The following is a 22092-nucleotide window of genomic DNA, read 5'->3' as shown; positions in this document are numbered from 1 at the left end:
TATTCACAAATAATATATTATAGCCACGTGTATTTTGTTCACATGGGCAAAGAAGGCCAAGCTGTGGTTATGGGAAATCCAGTGTAGAGCGTGAGACCCCAAACTTGCTCTTGCATGGCCCTGGGACTTCTCCAGGGGCCATGCTTCAGGCAGCAGTGTATTCTGGAATCACATAATAGCAAGGGGAATGGCAAGAACCCATCTTTCAATAGGGCAGTGTGGGAGCAAGAAGAGCTTGGGAAATAATCTTGCTGCTCTGGGAAGTTGATGGCCATTCTGGATGCCCCAACCCCACAAAGGCCCAGGAAGTTCCACCTCTCCCTCCATTTGTACCTTGAGACATTTGGTCACCACCATCATTTTCTGTCCCACAGGAGGTACCCCAGCTCCGACAAGACCATGCTGCAGAAGTGGCAGGTACAGTGACCCCTCAGAACACTGTGGGTTCAAGGAAACCCTCAGGAAAGCAAATCAGCAAATAGCTCAGGCCCCAGGGATGAAGAGAGAAGGCACACTGGTGAATCAGGAGGGATCTTGTTTTATTAATTTGTTAAAATGTCTCAAGCATTTCCCTGAAGAGATCTCAGTGACAAAAGGCGATTCTTGAGTCAGAGCTGGGGAGTTAGTATGAGCGTGTGTGTGCACGTACATAAGCTCTATGTGCACACACATGCTTTATCCATGAAGGTGTACACATATGTATAAATGAACACACAACTCAGGAAGGTACAGATTTCACTTCACTTCCTGGGAAGTCATATGTGGCTCCCAGCCTGGATGAACTGACACTCTGCCTTGGGTTCTCAGTGGAAGGAAAGGATCCCAAGAAAGACAGCCATACAGAGCCCATGGCAACAGGAAAGTAAATCTTGGTCACTCATGTCCAAAATCCTTTCCCAAGGAGCAGGCCAAGCAAAGGAGAGACCACAGCATGCAGGTCCCATCAGAGATGACGTCTCTACTGGCTGCTCATGAGCCAGGTGGCCTTGGTGAATTTTTCCAAATATAGTCCCTGGCTCCATTCATGACTATACATCTTGAAACAGAGGGCCCTAAGAACACAGAGTATCCTAACTGGCAGAGTCAGAAGAAAGAAAGTTCAGGTTCCCAAGAAAGCAGATCATTGAGCCTGTTGGTAAGGGCCTCTTTCCTGGTGACTGCAAAGAACCCCCCAGCTTATATTTTCAATCATAAAGCAGTCAGCAGTAAGAAGGTCTGGTATTTGTGCTATTATTTTAATCAATTTTTGAGTATCACCCAACAGTTAACACAAAAGAATGCTTTAGCCTCGGCTTGGACCTCTGAGCTGTGTTTTTTTCCTAGTCAACTTTGCTTCCTGACTATATTTGCTTCAACTCCTCTTGGAATTAGTGTGGCCTCCCCGAGTTGCCCCAGCTCCAGGCACAAGGTTCCCACCTACACAGCTAGGGCCTCCTGCACAGGTCTGGGAGTTAGACCCCTGTGGTTCTCACGAGGAAACCTGTTGGGTTTATCCCCACTTTGTCTCTTCTGGCAGAAAAGAGACATCAGCAACTTCGAGTATCTCATGTACCTCAACACCCTGGCTGGGAGGACCTACAATGACTACATGCAGTATCCAGTGTTCCCCTGGGTCCTGGCCGACTACACCTCACAGGTAGGTGTTCACGTGGTTGGTATGCAGGTGTCCTGTGACTTTTTTGACCCTGATGACCAGAGCACCTGCAGTCATGCAGAGCCTCTGCGACGGGCTCAGTCCACCTGGGCCTGAGGGCTGCTCCAGGCTTGGCCCCTCACCTGGCCTTTGGAGTCTGGGTGCCTGGGTCCCTGTCCCAGCCCCACATGACTAGGACAGTAGCTGACATGTGCCTCAGAGGGTTTCTTGGCTCACTGCTACCATGAAGGCAAGAGATACCCATCTGCTGAGATACTGCCATGGGCCAACACTGGTCCGTCAAGTGAAGAGGGCCATAAGATGTGTTCCTAGAACCAACATGTAGAGAGGGAGAGGGAGGGAGGGGGAGAGAGAGAAGGAGAGAGCAAGAGACACAGAGACACAGTGAGAACAGACCCCTCCCCTGCAACCTGACTTCAGTAACTGAGATGATGATATGTGGAGGTGATGATATCACTCTAGATCTGGACCGAGACATGTAGCCCTAATGGAGGCTGATGATAAGACTGGGTCATCGCTCTTTTGCCCTCTGTCCCTGGACCTCAGCAGGCAGAGGAGTGAGGAGCAGAAAAGTGACAAGTTTGGCCAAGGGGATGTCACTGGGGGACAACCAGGCTACGGAGCAGTGTCCTGATTGCCTGGGCTCTGGCCATCAGGAGACTTGTGGGGCTGTGTATGTAAATGACCGGAGGTGTCTGGGTACACTACAGATAAGCCCTGGCCAGTGCTGCCTCAAGCTGTTTAGAGAGCTCACCCCCAGAATTTGGGAAAGGGGCCTCAGTCTTTTGTGAGCTCCCATCCCAATTTGAGACACAACACAGCAAACCTTTTCTCACAAGCCATACATTGCTTCTCATTGCTCGATCATCTGGGGCCAAGGTGTTTCAGAAAGGAAACTTGCCAATCCTAGCTTCAACTCACATATTACAAATAGGTGGGTCCCCAGCCCATTTTGATTAGCCCATATCCTGTATTAAAGTTTAATTTCTTATCAGTGTTTAAAAATTGGGAGATTTCTTCTAAAAAGCTGGTATTCCAATATCTTTTGGAGAATTTGGAGATGTGGCTACAGCATCAGCTATAGCTGAGCGGGTTTCCATGCTGCTGTCTCTCAAGGGGTCTCAGGAGCTTCAGTCCTGCTCCCTTTTCTCACCAGCCATGGTGGCAGGCCCTGCCTCCCCAGGAAAACTGATGATTCGCTACAGGTGGAAAGGAAGAGGCGTGTAAAGAAACACCTCCTTCTATAAAGACATGCAAACTCAGAGGACACCCAGCCCTGAAAACTCTTCATGGTGCTACTGTTGTGTATTCCAAGGGCAGGGGAAGGGGACGCCAGGACTGCTTTCACCACCCCAGAAGGGAGGTGCCTCCCAAAACACGAGGCCGTTGCTCTCATTTCCTCCCCAAACAGACGACTTCTGACTGCCTACAAAATCAGTTTGAGTCTAAGCAAGAACCCTGAACCGCAAACTGCTCAGCGAGGGCAGAAGCCAAGTATCCATTGACAACAGGAATTCTTTTGAAAGTCTCTTGGGTAACTGGTGGCGATGTTCTGATTTGGGTCAACTTGGAAGAGTTCAGTGTGAAATCAATCTTCCCCTCCTCTCATTTCCCATCTCTCCCCTATTAAGTCTTTGTGGATCACTGGCTGTGGGGCCGTAAAACCCTACCAGGCCTGCTAATCACCAGAGGAGGGGGGTCAGAGCGAACGACAATAAACCGATAAAGAGAACCATAAAACTAAAGACCGTGGCTCTTGCAGTCTCGCGGGGGCACAAGAGGGTCCAGGGGAGTTAACGCCAGTTGCACATTTACCTTCTAGACATTGAACCTGATGAATCCCAAGACTTTCCGTGATCTTTCTAAGCCCATGGGAGCTCAGACCAAGGAAAGGAAGCTGAAATTCATCCAGAGGTTTAAAGAGGTTGAGAAGACTGAAGGTGAGTAGATCCCAGCTTGATTTTTTTCTACAATGCTCTTTATCTGAATGCCTTGAAGTGAGAGCTGATAATGATTTAGGTGTCATCTAGCCTACAAACAAATTACATTAGGATAGAGAACTCCCAAATCCAGCAGTCTGCACCCTGGTTGCCTGTGAGAATCACTCGAGAAACTCGTTAAAAATGTTAATGTCTGGGTCCCACCCCTGGAAATCATGATTTAAATAAGTCTGTGATGGGGTGCACTCCAGGTGATTCCAACAGGAAATCAGGACTGAGAACTGTGCTGCCAAAGTGCTTAAACACCTCCATTCCCAGGGGCAGGGAAATGACATCCGTTCAGCCCTTTCTGTGTACAGACCAGCCTGCATTCATACATACAATGGTCCATTTTAAAGAGAAGGAAATTGGAACTCAGACTTCAAGCAATTCACTCAAGGTCATAGCCTCTAAATTGCGGAGCCTGTATCCATCTGGTTCTAGAGCCTAGTTCCCAAATCCTGTTCATTCCCACATTCCCTTTACAATTTTACTCCCTTCACAGGCCAGCTGCACTCTTAGCGCCTTACTGTTTTTCTTTAGATCTGTTCACCTTTTACACTTCAATGGATGTATTTTAAAGAGAAAATTTTCTGTCATATATTTGATGCCAGCTATACTGGTTTTCTCAAACACTTTGAAATAAAACATGAAACTACTAAAATAAGGAACATCTATCCGTGAGCCATAAATGATTACCTCATGTGCCGGAGGCAGCCCGTTTCAGAAGGCTCACTCAGCCCCGAAGCCCTGCCTTTGGTGAGCAGGTTCTCAGCAGGCTGAGGTTCTGCATCCCACACTGCCCTGAAGGCCCCTGCCCACCCCCCAGGACCCCCGCGATGTGCAGGACTGATACTCAAGCTTGTTGGGGGAGATGGGAGGGGTGGGCAGGCCACAGGCGGGGATGCAGCCCAGCCACGTGCTTTCATTGCAGGAGACATGACCGTCCAGTGCCACTACTGCACTCACTATTCCTCAGCCATCATTGTCGCCTCCTATCTGGTCCGGATGCCGCCCTTCACCCAGGCCTTCTGCTCTCTGCAGGTGAGCGCCCTGCTCCCCTACACACACACACAGCTAGCTCTTGCAGACTAAGAGCTAGGCTTGGATGAGGCAGGGACCCCCCTGCTAGAAATCCAGCCTTGAGCCCATGATTCTCACTTGCCGCTGGTTCCAGGACTCTGGACCATCCAGCTGAGGCAAGCTACTCTTCACAGACACACCACCATGTCTACCCAACAGTCTCACCAAAAAAACTGAAAAATAAGGAATGAGCTATGGGGGGAACATACTCAACATAAATAGGTTTTAGTGGGAAAGGAGAAACAGGAAGCTTGAAGACTTCCTTGCAGGTAAGGTAGGCAGTCAAAGGCTAGAAAAATAAACACAAAAAAGGAAGTATAAAAAGAATATCACTTGTGATGTCAGAATGCATAAAAACATGCTAAGTACAAGTTTGAAGGCTTAAAAGGACAAACAAATTATTTTTAATACTGAAATGAACAGCTAAACTGGAGAAGGAAACTCACCAAGTTGCCTACTCATAAATTAACAGAACATCATGCCAGCTTAGGGTTGCCAGATTTCACAAATAAAAATACAGGATGCCCAGGTAAATTTGAATTTCAGATAAACAATGGTTTATACTAAAAAATTATTGGCTGTTTATCTGAGATTTAAATTTAGCTGGACATCCTATATTTTACCTGGCAGTCCAATACAGGCTGGAAGCAGGCCAGTCTGACCTTGAGTGAATGCTAGTGTCAAGACACATGGAACAGCTGGAACAAAGTGCCTCATGGGAGGCTGGTATGTTTTTCTCTCTCTTTCCCTCTAACTCTACCACCGGGATCTTGAATTAAGGTTATCCAGGGGCACAAGGGTTGACTGGGGAGAGCCATGGGTATCCCAGTTGCAGGTAGCTGGCTCGGCCAATTCCAAAGAGAACACAGCACAGCATCCAAGCTTAGGGTCTCTCTTGATCGAGGCCTTTTAAGGGTCCTACACAGAGGAAGACATGGCCATGGAGGGTAACAGGCTGCTGAACTTTCAGGGACTCACTCTGACAGCCAAGCTTCACCAAAGAAAAAGCATGAGTGTCCCAGGAATTGTGTAGTCTGACTTCACCAGCAAGTTCACTCCTTAAAGTTACTCAGATGACCTTGACCCCAAGACAAAAGGCCACTCTGGGTCAGCCCTAAAGCCATCATCTGGGCCCTGGGTAGGAACAAATAGGCAAGGTCAAGGCTTTCTCCCCAACCAGCAGCAGACCCCTCCTGTCTTCTGTTTCTTGGCACAGTCCCCTCTCTCCTTGAAGGCATGGATTGTCTAGACGTTATATAACCCACCTCCCTGGAAATTAACTCAAAAATAACAAGCGTGCTTCCCCTGAGCCTTTCTCAGGCAACAAGCATTTTAAGTAAGTTTGGTTTGGAGAACAAATGGCCCCTGAGCTATTTATTCCCCATGCCAGGAATCCCATCCAGCTGCTCATCATCAATCCACGTGGAGTGATGAGCCCGCTGACCGTGATGGCCCTGCCTCCCATGACGATTTTCCACCCAGGGAGCTCTAGGTGCTTCAGAAGTTTCCCCTCACCCCTTCAGTCTCACCAAGTATACAGCCCCATCTCTACCTGTTACAAACGGTCAGCTCACAGAGAGACGAGGCAAACTGAAATAGAAACATCGAGCTGTGAGATTTACATCCCACAGTTATTTTATTTTATTTCTGCATGTTATTTTACTCTGGAAATGAGGATTAATTATGCACATCTCACTGAGCCATTGAGACTAAAGGAGGAAATGTGGGTAAAGCCCCTAGCTCAGGGCTGATGCCATGAAGGGGATCAATCATCCTTGTTCCTGTCTCCCTCCCGCCGTCAACCAGATCTCATCTGAGCCAGCCTGAACTGGTGCAAGCTGCCCCGCTCTGGTTTAAGCTAATTCAAGACAGCCTGGACTGTGTCAAAGTATTCCAAATGGTGTGAGCCAGATGAAACAGGTGTGCTGCCAACCTATTGGGTTAAAGCCATTTTGAAGCTAGTCACATGGGTCTGAGCTTATTCTAGCCAGTTTGGTCCAATGGCGACCAGCCCAAACTGGTTTGAGATGGTCTAAACCAGTGCAATTTCATTTGCTTTCACATGGCACCAACGCAATCATATTAGCTTGAGTTCTTTTGACTCCAGTGCTGACGTCTGATGTGACTCCTGGTTTTTCTGGGTTCAACTCTCTCTGGGACACATTGGCTCATCCCAGTTGAAATCTCCATGATGCTTCTGAATTGGTTTCTCCTCCTGACTTTGAACTGCCTCTTCTAGTAGGTCACAACCAGTCCAGGCCTTGGAACCAGCCAAAGAACCAACTGACTCTGCTTTTCCCTTATCATAAAAAAGAAACTGTAATCTCTAGGGAATGAATACAACAGCTACATCTGAGGGGAATGTGTGTGGCTCCCATCTGGGAGTCCTGGGGCCTGCACAGACTTCCTTAGGAACTATCTCGTATCTTCCTGGAGTCAGGCTTCTCCCTCCATTCCACTCTGCCTCCTGGGGACAGACTTGTTTCTTCTTAAAAGACTTTTGCTCCACCTCTGTGTGGTGACAAGGAAAGGAGCCTCCCTACATTCTCAGCAGCCTGAGACTTCTAGCCTCCATCCCCAGCATGGATCTCAGAGTGGAAAAGTGGAAGAAAGGTGGAGAGGTGCAGAATCCAGGCAACGAAGCCTTTCTCACTCATCTGGAGAGCAGGGACATGAGTATGTCCAGTATCTCCAGAGCAGGAACACATGCAGGAGTCAGCAGAAGAAAGTGCACACTCTTGTTCTGGATGAAACAAAGTCTGCCTCTGAGCTATTACGTGACTGAACCACAGGGACGCACTTGATCCATGGCTGGGCCAGAATGGCTTTGGTGTGGAGACGGGGTGCCTATGCACTCCCCCTGTGGTCTGATGGAAAACAGGTACAGCATTCTTTGGGCTGTAGCCTGCCCACTGGGCACTGTGCAGAGGGGTGTGGACAGCTTAAGAATGGCAGTGTGGCATATTCTGATCCTAAGAATAAGGTTTCTTTTATTCTTTTCACATTTAAATCTTATCAAGTCTTATTAAACTTTATTAGGCTGGTCTTAGAATTGATGTCTACCTCTACTGTTGCTGTGTTTGCTTTTCTGCCTCAAACCTGTTATTACAATGATCAGTTCAGTTCAGTTCAGTTGCTCAGTCGTGTCCGACTCTTTACGACCCCATGGACCACAGCACACCAGGCCTCCCTGTCCATCACCAACTCCCAGAGTCTACTCAAACTCATCTCCATTGAGTCAGTGATGCCATCTAACCATCTCATCCTCTGTCGTCCCCTTCTCCTCCTGCCTTCAATCTTACCCAGCATCAGGGTCTTTTCAAATGAGTCAGCTCTTTGCATCCGGTGGCCAAAGTATTGGAGTTTCAGCTTCAGCATCAGTCCTTCCAATAAACACTTAGGACAGATCTCCTTTAGGATGGACTGGTTGGATCTCCTTGCAGTCCAAGGGACTCTCAAGAGTCTTCTCCAACACAACAGTTCAAAAACATCAATTCTTCAGTGCTCAGCTTTCTTTATAGTCCAACTCTCACATCCGTAGCCTTGACAAGATGGACCTTTGTTAGCAAAGCAATGTCTCTGCTTTTTAATATGCTGTCTAGGTTGGTCATAACTTTCCTTCCAAGGAGTAAGTGTCTTTTAACATCATGGCTGCAGTCACCATCTGCAGTGATTTTGGAGTCCCAAAAAATAAAGTCAGCCACTGTTTCCACTGTTTCCCCAACGATAACCTCTTATAATCCAGAAAATACAGTACATGAACACTGTGACCTGGGTGGGTGCACATGCAAGCCGTGTGACTCAGGCTCCCGCTAGTGATGTACTTATCCCCACTCCCTGGGGTGTGAGGCTGCTGTCTACCGAGCTTGCTTCCCTGGATGCTGTGATCTTGGGAACCTTGCCTGCAGGGAGCCAGTGTCTGTGAGCCTTCAGACAGTTGAGCAACCAGGAGGCCACACCAGGCTGGGGCCACAGCACAGGCCCCCATTTCCACCCTGGCAAGAGTACGGGCTGCTCTCAGGCCTGAGCTGGGAGATCCAGTCTGGGCGGGGCAGAGCAAGGCAGCCAGCGCCCCAGCAAGGGCACAGTGCCACCTCCACTGCCACTGCTGCATTTAATAAGAAACTGAAATCAAGTGCTGTGTTAATTAAGTCACAGCCCATGTGAAGTCAGCTGTTACCAGCAGTGGGGAAGAATTTTCTGAACCACCTGAGGCGAGGCGACTGCTTTTGTGTAAGACATATGCCAACTGCAGAGAGGACCGAGGGCTCTGGGCAGCACTGGGCACAGGCCTTTCACCTGGGGGCTCTGTGAATGCCAGCCCCTCGTGGAGTTGTGTCCATAATAAAGGTGTAATTGTTATTACCCTTGAAATGCCTATCCAGGGACACAGGTGCACATAGATTCCGTGTCCTCATACAAAAGGAATAGCTCCTTCAATACAAAAACTCCTTTCAAGGTGTTTGCAGTTTTAACCAATGCACTGTAATCATGAACCTTACTCTGATTTTAACTCCTGTCAAATATTCAGCAACAGTGCAAAGTGGAACTTGTCAGTCACTTCTTCCTGCATTCAGTTCAGTTCAGTTCAATTGCTCAGTCGTGTCTGACTCTTTGCGACCCCATGAACCGCAGCATGCCAGGCCTCCCTATCCATCACCAACTCTGGGAATCCACCCAAACCCATGTCTATTGAGTCAGTGATGCCATCCAGCCATCTCATCCTCTGTCGTCCCCTTCTCCTCCTGCCCTCAATCTTTCCCAGCATCAGAGTCTTTTCCAATGAATCAGCTCTTCGCATCAGCTAGCCAAAGTACTGGAGTTTCAGCTTCAACATCAGTCCTTCCAATGAACACCCAAGACTGATCTCCTTTGATTCATCTCTTAGTAAAATTGAGCACCTCTTAAAGCATTTTAATTGAGACAGATACTTAGGATTGTATTATTTCTGACCCCTTCAACGTTGGAAATATTCTTCTGGTGTCTTTACATATGAATGATGTTGGCTGGGCATAGACTGTAAGCTTTTGCCTCAGAAACCTACGGACTTAGTTGCCTTGTCTTTTGGCTTTAATGTCACCTGGGAAATCTTCTGCCAATAAGAAGTAGCTCCTCTGTTGATAAGAGTAACCTTGCTATTAATTTTTTTGGTCTGTTTGGATACTTGGAGGATTCATTAATCTTAATATTCAGAAATATCTGCAGGATAGATTTAGGAGCATGTCTGGGCCCAGAAATTCTCTCTGACCACCCTGTTTCCATCCAATCTCTGGACCCAATCTGATTGTTGCTTGATTATGTTTTGGACTTTCCTTATGGGGACTCTCTGTAAACCTTGACTGTGCTTCTCTGCCTTACTTCTCTCCTTTCCTCCTTCTGACTTCTCTTCGTTATCTCCTTCCTTCCCTTCCTGAGACTGAAGTCCTGATGGGACTCCTTGCTGGCAGCCACCAGAGTCTGTGTCAACCCACAGACTTTGTAACTCATGTGAGTTACAAAGCAGCTCCACTTTTCCTTCCAGGGAATTCGGCGTTTCTTTTGTATCGCAAAAGTGAGCAAACCCATTAATTTTGAAACAAATGTATGCAAATACATTTATTAATATAGGAAATAGGAAAATCAGTTATTGCTTCCTTTATAAATAATACAGGCTTAAGTTTTAAAGATATTGCTTTTGCTAAAATGCATTAGACAGCTGTGAAAAAAATAACATTTTTCTTTGTGGTAATATCTTTAACCAGATTTGTAGCACTAACAATATTTCCCATGTATATATTATTTTTATTTAATACAGGTAATCTTTTTATTACCAAATCATATTGTTTCTCAGGAGATTACCATCAGCACTCATAAAAGCTGCAAAAGGAAAGCGGAACGACGAGGCAGCATCCATCTCCCTCCGATGCAAGGCTCTGGCTGCAGATTAAATACACAAAGCTCTTAATACATTTCAATGAGTCACTTGTTAGGGGCAGATTTATTTAGAAACACCCCCTCCACCATTTTGTTTCCATTTCAGTTTGAATCTGAGAGTGGGCTTCGTCCCCTAATTTTGCCGTTGTTTAGTCACTAAACAACCTGTCCGACTCTTTTGTGACCCTGTGGACTGCAGCCCGCCAGGCTCCTCTGATCATGGAATTTCCTAGGCAAGAATACTGAAGTGGCTTGCCATTTCCTTGTCCAAGGAATCTTCCTGACCCAGGGATCGAACCTGCATCTCCTGCATTGGCAGGCGGGTTCTTTACCAATGAGCCACCTGGGAAGCCCTTGCCTAATTGCTTAAAACCAAGAACAAAACAATCTTGGAGAAAAGCCACATCTTTCAGCTGCCCAAATACTGTGTTTGGCTGAAACCCCACTGGGTTTCTTGGTGTCCTCGACCCTGTGCAGAGAATGCTAGCGTTTTCTTTACACTTCGTCTGCCGCTGATGATGGGAAACCTCAGTCCCTGAAGAGAGAAGGGAGCTGATGGAGCAGCGGAGGGCACTAGCAATTTGAGTTCTATCCCTTTGTTCTTTGGGCCACATGTGCCCTCTGCAGAGGTTGGCAAAAGAAAGGCTAGTTCTGGCGGAACAAAAAAGGCCCAGTTACAATGGGGACAAGTGAATTACTGAATCCCAGAGAGGAGTTGTCCCTTGGGCATCCCTAAACTTAAGCCAACAGACCCAAATCCCAGCTTCAGAAACTCTCTCTTGAAGCCCCTCTGCCCACAGCGTCTTCAGTCGTCCAACTGGGACATCTCTGTCTCCTCCCGAACCCCAAGATCACATGCTGAATGAGGGTAGTGTCAACTGAAGCGATATGACAATTCACGTGAGAGGCACAGAGACTCCAAGGAAGGAATTTGAGCTTGGCTCAGCTGCCGATCTCAGGACTGCGTGGACCCATCTGTGGCAATGGGCCTTGGAAACAAGGTTGACCCTCATGCAGCACCATATGCTTCCAGCACTCCATCCTCAGATCAGTCCCCTCTTGTCAAGGCTGCTGTGTTACACATCACCAGGGCCCTACCTGACCTGCTTTCCAGGCCTTGCCCTCAGCTCAGAACATCACTGTTTTCTCCATCACCAGGCTTGCCGTCTCACCAGGGGTTGACTTCTCCAGGAAACTTTCCCGCACATAGACTGTCTGACCCACTCCTTGTACTTTGACTCAGAGCTAACCCTCAGTGAGTGTGTCAAGTGGTCAGACGAATGACTGTGGTTTTCCTGTCTCTGATCTGAACCCCAATTTCTAAACCAGGGAAACATTGCTCCCTTAATCACAGTAGACCATGCATCCTCCGTGGAAGCTCTGGTGCAGGGTTCCAGTGAATGGTCAAGGTGATTAGATGCTTGAAGAAACAATTGCCCACGTGTGTGGCCTGATGTGTGCACATGTGTGGGGGAGTGAATGAAAGGGCCTAAAGGCGAAACCCATGTCTCGGGGACAGAGTGGATGAAGAGGGCCCACTCTAGTGACGTCTGTGCACCCCAAGTTATCACCACACAGTTGATCATATCACCCCTTTTCTGCTTAGGGCGGAAGCTTCGATGTGGCAGATAGAATGTTCCACAGTGTGAAGAACGCGTGGGAATCGGCCTCCAGAGAGAACATGAGTGATGTCAGAGAGCTGACCCCGGAGTTCTTCTACCTGCCTGAGTTCCTGACCAACTGCAACGCCCTGGAGTTCGGTGAGCGGAGCAAGGCTCCGGGGCCGGACAGCTTGTGGGTCATGACATCAGTATCTTTGCTAAGCGACCCCACACACAGGCCCACACCAGACCAGTCTGGTGGGCAGATGAGAGCGAGGCCTCCGCTGGGTGGTGTCACTTGATGAAGAGGTAGGAGCCAAGGAAGTACCTAGCCCCAGGGTGCAGACCACCAACCACAGTTCTACCCAGGACCGCCCGCCGAGAGTCCCCAAGGCCCCAGTCTGCAGCAAGATGGCAGCTAGAGAGCAGGAGCCCCTGCTGACAGCCAGGCCTGGCACTGCCCTGCTGAATGCCTCAGGCAAGCCCGGCCCTTCTCTGCCCCATTTTCCCACAAGTCCCACAAGGGGGTTAACCCGTGAGCAGGACCCAGATGTGCTGCATCTCCCAGCACGGGCTGCTGGGGTGCCCACGGGCACCTTGGTGGCTCCTTCTCTTTCCTCCCCTCCAGACCCTACAGCAGAGTGAGCCATGCTCTCTCAACCACTGCTTTAGGGGAAGGACATAAATTTCAGGAAGCCACAGCAGGCAGGCCCTGGCAGCTACACGTACTTTGGGAGCCTCCACTGTGAACCTCAGGGTGACTTGTGGAGGGGATGTGGTCAGAACCCCCTGAAGGGCATGGTCCTCCCCACCCAGAGGTGAGGGGTGAATCACCCACTCTGAGGAGGCCCTTGGGAGCCAGCGCGGTGCACATGTGTGCTCTGGAGCCCCTCTTCCTCAGGGGGCCTCCTTCCTCTAAACCGCGCACATGGGCCTGCACCTCAAGCCAGACCAGGGGCAGGCCCAGGAGAGCTGCCTCAGGCACTCACCTCCTGAGTGGTGGTCTGCAGACAGAACACCAGCAGGGCATTTAAAGCATCCCCAGGCCCAGCCCATCGACTCTGAGCTCGTGGGACTTCGTGGCCTTGGCAGTGTTCACATTCTCAGATGCTTCACTTGTTTTAGATGAGAGCTTGACAAATATAAAGGGTAGTTCCTACAAGTTGTGATGAGACCATGAAAGGAGTGAGTCTGAACCAATGAAGCCAAGAGGAGGGTCCCAACTGGCCTGGGGTGAAGGGGGCACAGCGGGGAGGGCACCGGTTCTCCTTGGCAGTGGAGGCTGGTTCTCTGCTGGAGGGGAGGTGCTCAGCGGCAGATAGAGCCTTCAAGCCCAGGACCAGGGATCTGCAGGGAGGTCAGGAAAACAAGTGTGGCTATTATGCACCTACTGTATGCAGGCCCTTTTTAAGGCACTGAGGATTCAGTTGGGTGTCCTGGGGCGGATCACCTGGAAGGTGTTAATATTCTTTGCAGGGACAGGGGAGGGATAGAAAAGAATAGATAAATAAGTGAAACACTGTTCAATGCTGAGGAAGTCCTGTAAGGAAAGAAGGCAGGAAAATGGTTCAAGGTGCCCCAGCGGCCATGTGTGACTCGGGTCTCCAGGAAGGACCCTCCTGAGGAGGTGACAGGTGTGAGCTGAGACTGAATGAGGGGAAAAGCCAAGCCAGCCCTGCAGGCCAGAGAGAGGGGAAAAGGATGCTTTCACCCCAGTTGCACTTGTGGGCCCTGGAGCGTTTCAGAAAGGCTATAGCTAGTATTTACTGAGCAGCCATCATATGCCTGGAACTATTCTAAGCATGTTATGTGTATTTTCTCTTCTGATCCTTATGCCAGCTTAGGAGGTAATAGGTAGGAAAGTGACTCCCCAAGAGGCTAAGCAACTTGCTAAAGGCTGTGTGGCTAATGGGGAGGACGGAGACTCGGGCTTGAATCCAGGCTCTTCTTCTTGGTGTCTGGGGAAGCTCCCTCTGAAAACCTTCTGTCTTCACTTTAAAAGTGGAGAGAAAATGCGTAAATTATCGAGTTGAATGAAGAGTCAATAAGATGATGTGTGCCAAGCACCTAGCACAGTGCCCTGGCATAGAGTGAGATGCTCAAAATACAATCGCTTTTACTGTTGCTGTTATTATCTTATTGTTTTAGCGCTGTATAAAAAAGCACCTCCATGAAAAGGCATAGAGTGAGGGGAGGGAAATTTACCAACAATGATGACACAGCCATTTTATGCACGGGCACTGCTTGGAAGTGAGGAGGGTCTTATGGAGGCCCAAAGGCTTAGAATCCAAGAAGGAGTATTTCAGGCAGATAGCGTGGGGTCACTTCCAACAGAGGAGAGAGGAAGCAGTGCAGTCTATGCAGGAATCCTGGTACCAGACAGCACAGTGTTTACACACCCCTGACTCCTAACCACTTTGGCTTCCCAGTTACCCAAAGACCTGCTGTCTCCCACCCTATTCAGGCTGCATGCAGGACGGAACAACGCTGGGGGATGTTCAACTCCCTCCCTGGGCTGATGGAGACCCCCGGAAATTCATCAGCCTGCACAGACAAGTGAGTTGAGTGGGGTCATGGCAGACTCCCTGGTATCCTGAATGAGGACCTCGGTATGCCCTCAGTGTCCATAGAGGCTTTCTGTCTGACTGGAGGGCTGTGATAAATACTTCTGAATATGTCTAGAGAACTCAGAAAAGGGACTGGGCCCCATGCCCTGGGTTGGCAAGAAAAAGCTTGGGTTCTGGGCTCTTTTAAGAGCTCCATTAGGCTTTGCCCTTGTGCCAATTTATTGTGGGACTCATGAGGGGAGCAAATGCAGATTCTTGTTAGATGGAGGGCAAGTCAGTGCCCTTAGCCAACCCCACAGTCAAGGCCAAGCCCTGGACTGTATTGCCCAGTATAGATCAGAGAGGGGCTAGAGGCCTCAAGCGGTTCCCACTGGCCAAAATATTTGCCAGGACCAGGGAGGACTTGGTTTATGACTCAGAAAGACTGATGTGGGTACAGGCCACAGGTCATCTGGGGACAACATATGTTCAACATCATTAGTCATCAGGGAAACATACACTAAACCATAAGATGCTACTACGTAGTCACAACAATGGCTAAATTTAAAAATATTGCAAAATCCAAGAGTCAAGCAAAGATGTGGAGCAACAAGAATTCATCATGCATTGCTGGTGGGGAAAAATGGTACAACCACTTTGAACAAGAACTTCTTATAAAGTTGAAGATGCATTTACCATATCGCTCAGCAATTCCATTTGTATGTATTTACCCAAGAAAGATGGAAACACCACAGAAGAGTTTGTACATAAATATTCATCAGTGTTATTTATACTAGTCAAAAACAAAAAACAACCCAAATGCCTATAACCATAAATGGCTAAGCGAATGATACACCCACATGATGAAATCTTACTTAGCAATAAAAAGGGACAGATAATGGATACATGAAGCAACATGAATGAATCTCAAAAGCATTGTCCTAAGCAAAAGAAGCCAAACCCAAAGATATATACTATGGGATTCTATTTTTGTGAGATGTTAGAAAAGGTAAACTAAAGGGACAGAAAGCAGATCAGATCAGGAATTACTAAGTTCTGAAGTAAGAGATAAACAAGGAGAAGAAAACTTTTTGAATTGATATGAATATTCTATATCTTGATTATAATGTTGATTATGTCACTGAATGCAGTTTTCAGGACACATTAAGTTGCGCATTTATGGAAAATTTTATTATATGTAAATTATACCTAAAAAAGGAAAAAAACCTGGGGGCAAGCCTAACTGGTAACAAAGCTGTGTCTTCTCCTCTGTCCTTCTCCTTTGGTAAGGAGAGAGTTCTTCCCTGGTTAATCCTTGTCCCTGGAAATTCAGTAACAGCAGTCCTCACACCTCCTATGGCATTACCCACGTGTGGTCTTCTTAAAAGCATTATGGTCATATGCATCAGAAAACTAACCAAGCCCAGATGACCTGACTTTCCCAAGTCAGCATCAACAGGGAGCCCAGCCAATTCCAAATGACTGTCTTTGGGTTCTGGAGACCAACCTTTGGATTTGGGCTCTACTCAGCAGAAACGAATGGTGAACCAGAAATCAAAACACTGGCCCACATTTCCTCTTGCTTAAGGTTATTTTATGGACTGGATGGGCCACTAGCTTGAGGCAGGACTGCGTGGTCCTTAGAGGGACTGCACATCCTGCTTAGTGCTCATCCAGCCCAGGGAGGCATCGCTTATATTTCCTGTGCTGAGAGAGCATCCTGAACCACATGCCCCCTCCTGATCTGGGCAGAGGGCCCACGAGTCCATGAGACCCCTGTGTTTCTCATGCTCTTTGGGTTTTGGTTCCAGGCTTTGGAAAGTGATTTTGTCAGTGCCAACCTGCACCACTGGATAGACCTCATTTTTGGGTACAAGCAGCAGGGGTCAGCCGCAGTGGAGGCTGTTAATACCTTCCATCCCTACTTCTATGGTGACAAAATGGACCTCAGCAGCATCAGCGACCCCCTCATCAGAAGTACCATCCTGGGGTTCGTCAGCAACTTTGGACAGGTGCCCAAACAGGTACAACATACCATGATTTTTGTCTTACTTTCTCAAAAGAGTGTGTGCAGGGTGAGCTTGGATGGAAGAGAGAGTGAGAAGTAGGTGAGGACTGGAGAGATAAAATGGCCTGCAGTCACCTCCCTATGCTTTTAATTGCTGTTGTCATGCAGTCACTCAGTTGTGTCCGACTCTTTGCAAGCTCATGGACTACAGCAGGCCAGGCTTCCCTGTCCTCCACTATCTCCAGGAATTTGCTTAAGTTCATGTCCATCGAGTCCATGATGCTATCTAACCATCTCATCCTCTGCCACCCTCTTCTTCTGGGACTTTAATATCAAGGTTTAACTCTCCGTAACCCACTGACGTCAAGGGAGGTGATGATATCATTAACAATGATGAAGGCTGCATCCATCTGTGACCCATGTGACAGACACTATGATAAATACACAGTATTTAATTCTTTATATAGGTTTGTTGTGAAGATTAACCAAGTGCGTGAAAGTGTCTGAAATATGATTAACGTTCAAAAAATGTTATTCGTGTGATTCCCTCATTAAATCCTCTCTTAAGTTCTGAGTATGGGGATTATACAGATCAGGAAACTGAGGCTCAGAGAGGCTAAATAAATAACTTGCCTACACTTGCACCATTAGCAGGTGTCACCAGTGAGACCTTACCCCATCTGGCCGGCTCCAAAAACTACACTATATTGGCCCCACTGTGAGAGCATCCAAGCTCTGCCCTCAGGGTCCCTGGGCCTTTTGCTCCACCAGCTCTATCTGCATCAGGGCAGTCCCATAGAGATGTGAGACTGTGCGTTCACAATGACATCTTGAGGCCTATTTGGCTGATCCCAGCCCCATTCATGGAGAAGGCAATGGCAACCCACTCCAGTGTCCTTGCCTGGAGAATCCCAGGGATGGGGGAGCCTGGTGGGCTGCCGTCTATGGGGTCGCACAGAGTCAGACACGACTGAATCGACTTAGCAGCAGCAGCAGCAGCAGCCCCGTTCATGTTCAAGCTTCCATTTGATGTAGAGATTTTTTCCCCCAAGCGCAATCATTTGGAGGGAGAAGCATGGCCCCACGGACTAAGCAGTCAGGAACCACACCAGAAAATGAATACATAGGCCCAGCCAACTTGAGACCATCCTGGGCAACAACCTTCCCCATCTGTAACCATGAGGCTTGGATGGGCTCATCTAATAACATCTCTTCTGTCTGGCCTTACTGTGACTTGCTCAGGTTCACTCAGCTCCTAGGTAAGGGGAATGTGGAAAGGCCTGAGGGTGACTTGGAGAATGGAACGTATATGCAAATGTGGGTTTGGCCAAGGAAGGCTTTGTAGAAAGGAGAGAATTTCAGGAAAAAAAGCTAGAGTAGCTAAACAGTTTCATTTCTTTAATTTTAAAAATATTATACTAGAAATAAATAATTTGAAGTAGTAGTCCACAAGCAAAAATATGTTAATATCAGTAGGATCATGGAATGTACACTCTTTAAATTCTGATTTTAAGTAAGGAGATATTATATTCCATAATGTCTTACGGAAAAACTCGAACAATCTTTTTGACCAACCCAATATGAGCTTCTAAAAAATATTTCTAAAATAATTATCAGAATTAGAATTCCCCAGGTGGTCCCAGCTTGAAGACAAGATTAAATGCTTTGGGACCATTCACTGTTGCAACAAGGGGCTGTGCCTGCGAAAGCCGTTACAAGGGTCCAGCCTGTGGAGCTTTCGTTAGTCTGATGTGCGTGAAGAACATTCTTTAATGCTCATTTAAAAGTCATCATTCTGATTTCTGTTTGTATTGATCACCCACTCGACTTCTAGATAGTCTAGCATCTGGTCAAGGGGTGTAACCAAGGCTGCTCTGAGGTCCCGGGGCTGCCTGCTGAGCTCCACCTCAGTCTCAGCCAAGGCCAGTTCCACCCCCTGTCATGGCGCCCAGGGATATTTCCATCTGGAAGCAGAACACTGTGCTGCTGGCTAAAGAAACCAGCCTAGCACGAGCCCAGTCGGGGAGGGAGGGTGGAGAGCTGGAGCAGGCCTCAACTGCATTCTCTAGCCCAGCACCAAGGATTCTGCCAGGCAGCCTGGCTTTGCACTTCAGACTGTGTCCAATCATGCAAAAAGTTTGGCATTAAGGACAATTTGAGAGATCTAAGAAAAATGAAAATAAGAAAGGCCGCTAATGGGGTTTGCCTGTGTTCTTTAGAATACTTGAATGGTTGCTATTAAAGAATTCTGTGTTGATGCCCAGATGGATGGGCCTGCAGAGAATTTATAAAGAAAAAGAGAAAATATGAGAAATAGCTCAAACAAATGAAGAGAGACGTGATCTAGGGAGGAAAAAGTGTCATTCTGACGCTGTAGCATGAAAGGTAGCTCTCCCAGGGACCAGAGGCTCCTCAGGGGGCTCATCATTTGCTCAAGCAGCTTGGAGAAGAAGACAGATTTGGCTTCCAAGAGAGTTCTCCACCAGCCCCGCACCATGGCCTTGAGAAAGTAGCTGCCCGTGACTGAGCCCCAGGCCACTCCCCTGCAACATCCAAAGGTTGAACCAGATGATTCTGTTTCAGCTCACCTCAGTCAGGAGCAAGCTCAGCCCCAGCAGCGCCCAGGGCAGAGGTATAGCTGGGACTTGCCCAAGGATGACTCCCCTTCTGTCCATCTGTCCTAACAACTGACACGGTGCGTGTCTGTCTGCTTGCCTCTGCAGCTTTTTACTAAACCCCATCCAGCCAGGACTGCTGCAGGGAAGCCTTCCCCTGGGAAGGACGTCTCCACACCAGCCAGCCTGCCTGGGCACCCGCAGCCCTTTTTCTACAGCCTGCAGTCGCTGAGGCCCTCCCAGGTCACAGTCAAAGGTGAGCACCTGGTCCTACTTTGTGTGGTGTCCTGTCCCGCAGTTGTCCCTCCAGTGACTGGTGTTCCTCTGGAGGTTCAGGGGTGCAGACTGGGGCAAAGGTTTGGGGTCTGACTGCCCAACTGTGTCTCCAGTCATATCAGGAGTCTGGGGAGGCCTCTGCTCTGGAAGTGTCTGGGGCCACCTCTGTTATATACCCTGACTTCTGAAGACCCACCGGTCGAATGTCTGTTGAGACAAACACTCCTCTCTCTTTCATGTGCACACACATCTATCAATACACACACACACACACACACACACACACACACACACACACACACACACAGACCCCTCCTCACCTCCAGAAAAGTGAAAGTAAGAAAGGCTGCTAAAGGGGTTTGCTCTTTGGAATACTCAGATGGCTGCTATTAAAGAATTCTGTGTTGATGCCCAGATGGATGGGCCTGCAGAGAATTTATAAAGAAAAAGGGAAACTATTAGAAGAAATAGCTCAAGATTGCAGCCCCCTCTCTGGGTCCCGGTCGCTGTTGCTCCTGACCACGCAGGTGGGCCTGCAGCCACTAGCTAAGGGCATGCGCATGAGGCAGATGGCCCCAGTGCAGGTCCCAGCCCTGCTTCCTAGAGGGACTGGGTGTGTATGAAGTCCATCCTGGGGCCTCAGTGCATTGGGGATGTCTACCTGGAACAGCTTTCTGGTCCCAAGGAGTATAAGGTCAGGTTTGTCAGGGTTTCTTCTCTTGAATCCAACAACAGTGTCCTTGGCACCTCCAGCCCTGCTAGACTTGATGCCTGGAAGGTGCAGGAAGGACAGAGCCCCTGGCCCCCCGGCTCCTCTGGCTTTGAGCCATCTGCCCTGACAGCCTCGGTTCCTCTTCCCCTGGTATCAACCCATAAGAGACACTAAAGACCTGCATGGCCACACACTTCATGTATGTGTTAAGTCTGGGGAGAGACCCAGGGCCCGGGGACCCAGCTTGGGGCCAGAGTGTAACCTGGCCCCTAGAGGGAGGCCCAGGATGGAGGTACCAGGACAAGGAGTGGCTCCTGCCTGGGTGGGTGTTTGCCAAGTCTGGGTGGGCTGTGCATGGCTCATCTCTGGGCCCAGCTAAAGCAGGTGTTGTCCTTTGGCAAATAAATTCCTCCCTACTGACTGGGGAGCAGATATGTACCTCTTCTCTCTAGGCTCGGAATCCCCAAAAGGAGCCATCGGCCACATCGTTCCTACGGAGAAGACCATCCTGGCCGTGGAGACAAACAAGATGCTGCTGCCTCCACACTGGAGCAGGACCTTCAGCTGGGGCTTTGACGACTTCAGCTGCTGCCTGGGCAACTACGGCTCTGACAAGGCGAGTGGTGTCAGGGTGCAGGGTGGCCCCAGGGCCTCAGCCTGCTATTGGTTGGGGCAGAGGTGGTCAGGAGACCGGCGAGCCCAAAGCAGCCACAGCTGCCCACACCCCCACTTCCTCCACCCTGTGCCCCCAGCCTGGGGATGAGAGGGTTTGAGCAACCGTGCCAAGAGCCCAGTGGGCTAAGCCTTCCCGCATGTTACCAGAAGTTGAGCTTGTAAGTAGACATGCTGTCACCTCTGCAGTGTTCTCCACTGCTGGCTGGTCACTTGGCTGCAGTGAGAAGGCCCAAATTGTCATTCAGTTTGGGTGGAAAGAAAGTCTTAGGGGCTCCTCTGGCCCCTGCTCTGACTTAGACTCAGATGGCACAAATTGAACATTCTACAGGCCACCAGAAGCAAGCCACTGGGTTACTGGTCCTCCACGCCTGTGCGAGGCCATCCACTCCTCTTTACCTTCTTGATGTGGCCTCTGGCCCTGTTTTCTACCCTTGCTCCTCTCCCACCCTAGCACATGGCATGAATTCCCTGCTCACCAAGCTTTCTCTCCCCTCCCTAGCCTTCCCCCACCTCCTGCAGGAGGCAGCCAGCGAAACTGATCCCAGATGTCCCCACTTCCTGAAAGTGGGCTCTGCCTTTCCCAAGCTCACAGGGCATTTCTGCTGTATCCCCAAACTCTCCTGCTTACTTGCCTCTTCCCACCTGTTCCTTGGGTGTAGGCGCTCTCTGGAGACATACGTGGGCAGCTGTCCCCAGGGCTTTTCTTGAACAAATGACCTGTCCCTCGGTTCCCGTGGCACACAAGCAGGCCAGTGGAAGCAGCCAGATCTGCCCGCATGCCCCTGTCGCCCTGTTCCAGCTCCCTGCCCGTGTGGGCCCTGGCGCCAGTGTTCATCTCCCTTGCCTCCCCTCCCACAGATCTTGGTGACGTTTGAGAACTTGGCCGCCTGGGGCCGCTGTCTGTGTGCCGTGTGCCCGTCCCCCACGACCATCATCACCTCCGGGACCAGCGCCGTGGTGTGTGTTTGGGAGCTCAGCATGACCAAAGGCCGGGCCACAGGCCTGCGCCTCAAGCAGGTACAGAGCCTCC

The 22092-nt window shown here is 49.1% G+C and overlaps 1 protein-coding gene across 1 annotated transcript in view; it reads left to right on the top strand.

Moving 5' to 3' along the window:
- Positions 1–22092, top strand: part of WDFY4 (WDFY family member 4) — a 251632-nt gene that overhangs the window by 216307 nt on the left and 13233 nt on the right. The window contains 10 exon segments of the mRNA XM_043476353.1: positions 375–417; positions 1517–1636; positions 3477–3594; positions 4568–4677; positions 12236–12389; positions 14695–14786; positions 16588–16800; positions 19508–19655; positions 20819–21003; positions 21921–22079. Of these exon segments, the coding sequence (XP_043332288.1) occupies positions 375–417; positions 1517–1636; positions 3477–3594; positions 4568–4677; positions 12236–12389; positions 14695–14786; positions 16588–16800; positions 19508–19655; positions 20819–21003; positions 21921–22079 (1342 nt within the window).

This window comes from Cervus canadensis, chromosome 8 (assembly GCF_019320065.1).
Source record: "Cervus canadensis isolate Bull #8, Minnesota chromosome 8, ASM1932006v1, whole genome shotgun sequence".
NCBI lineage: Eukaryota > Metazoa > Chordata > Mammalia > Artiodactyla > Cervidae > Cervus > Cervus canadensis.
This window is presented reverse-complemented; position numbering and strand designations above follow the sequence as displayed.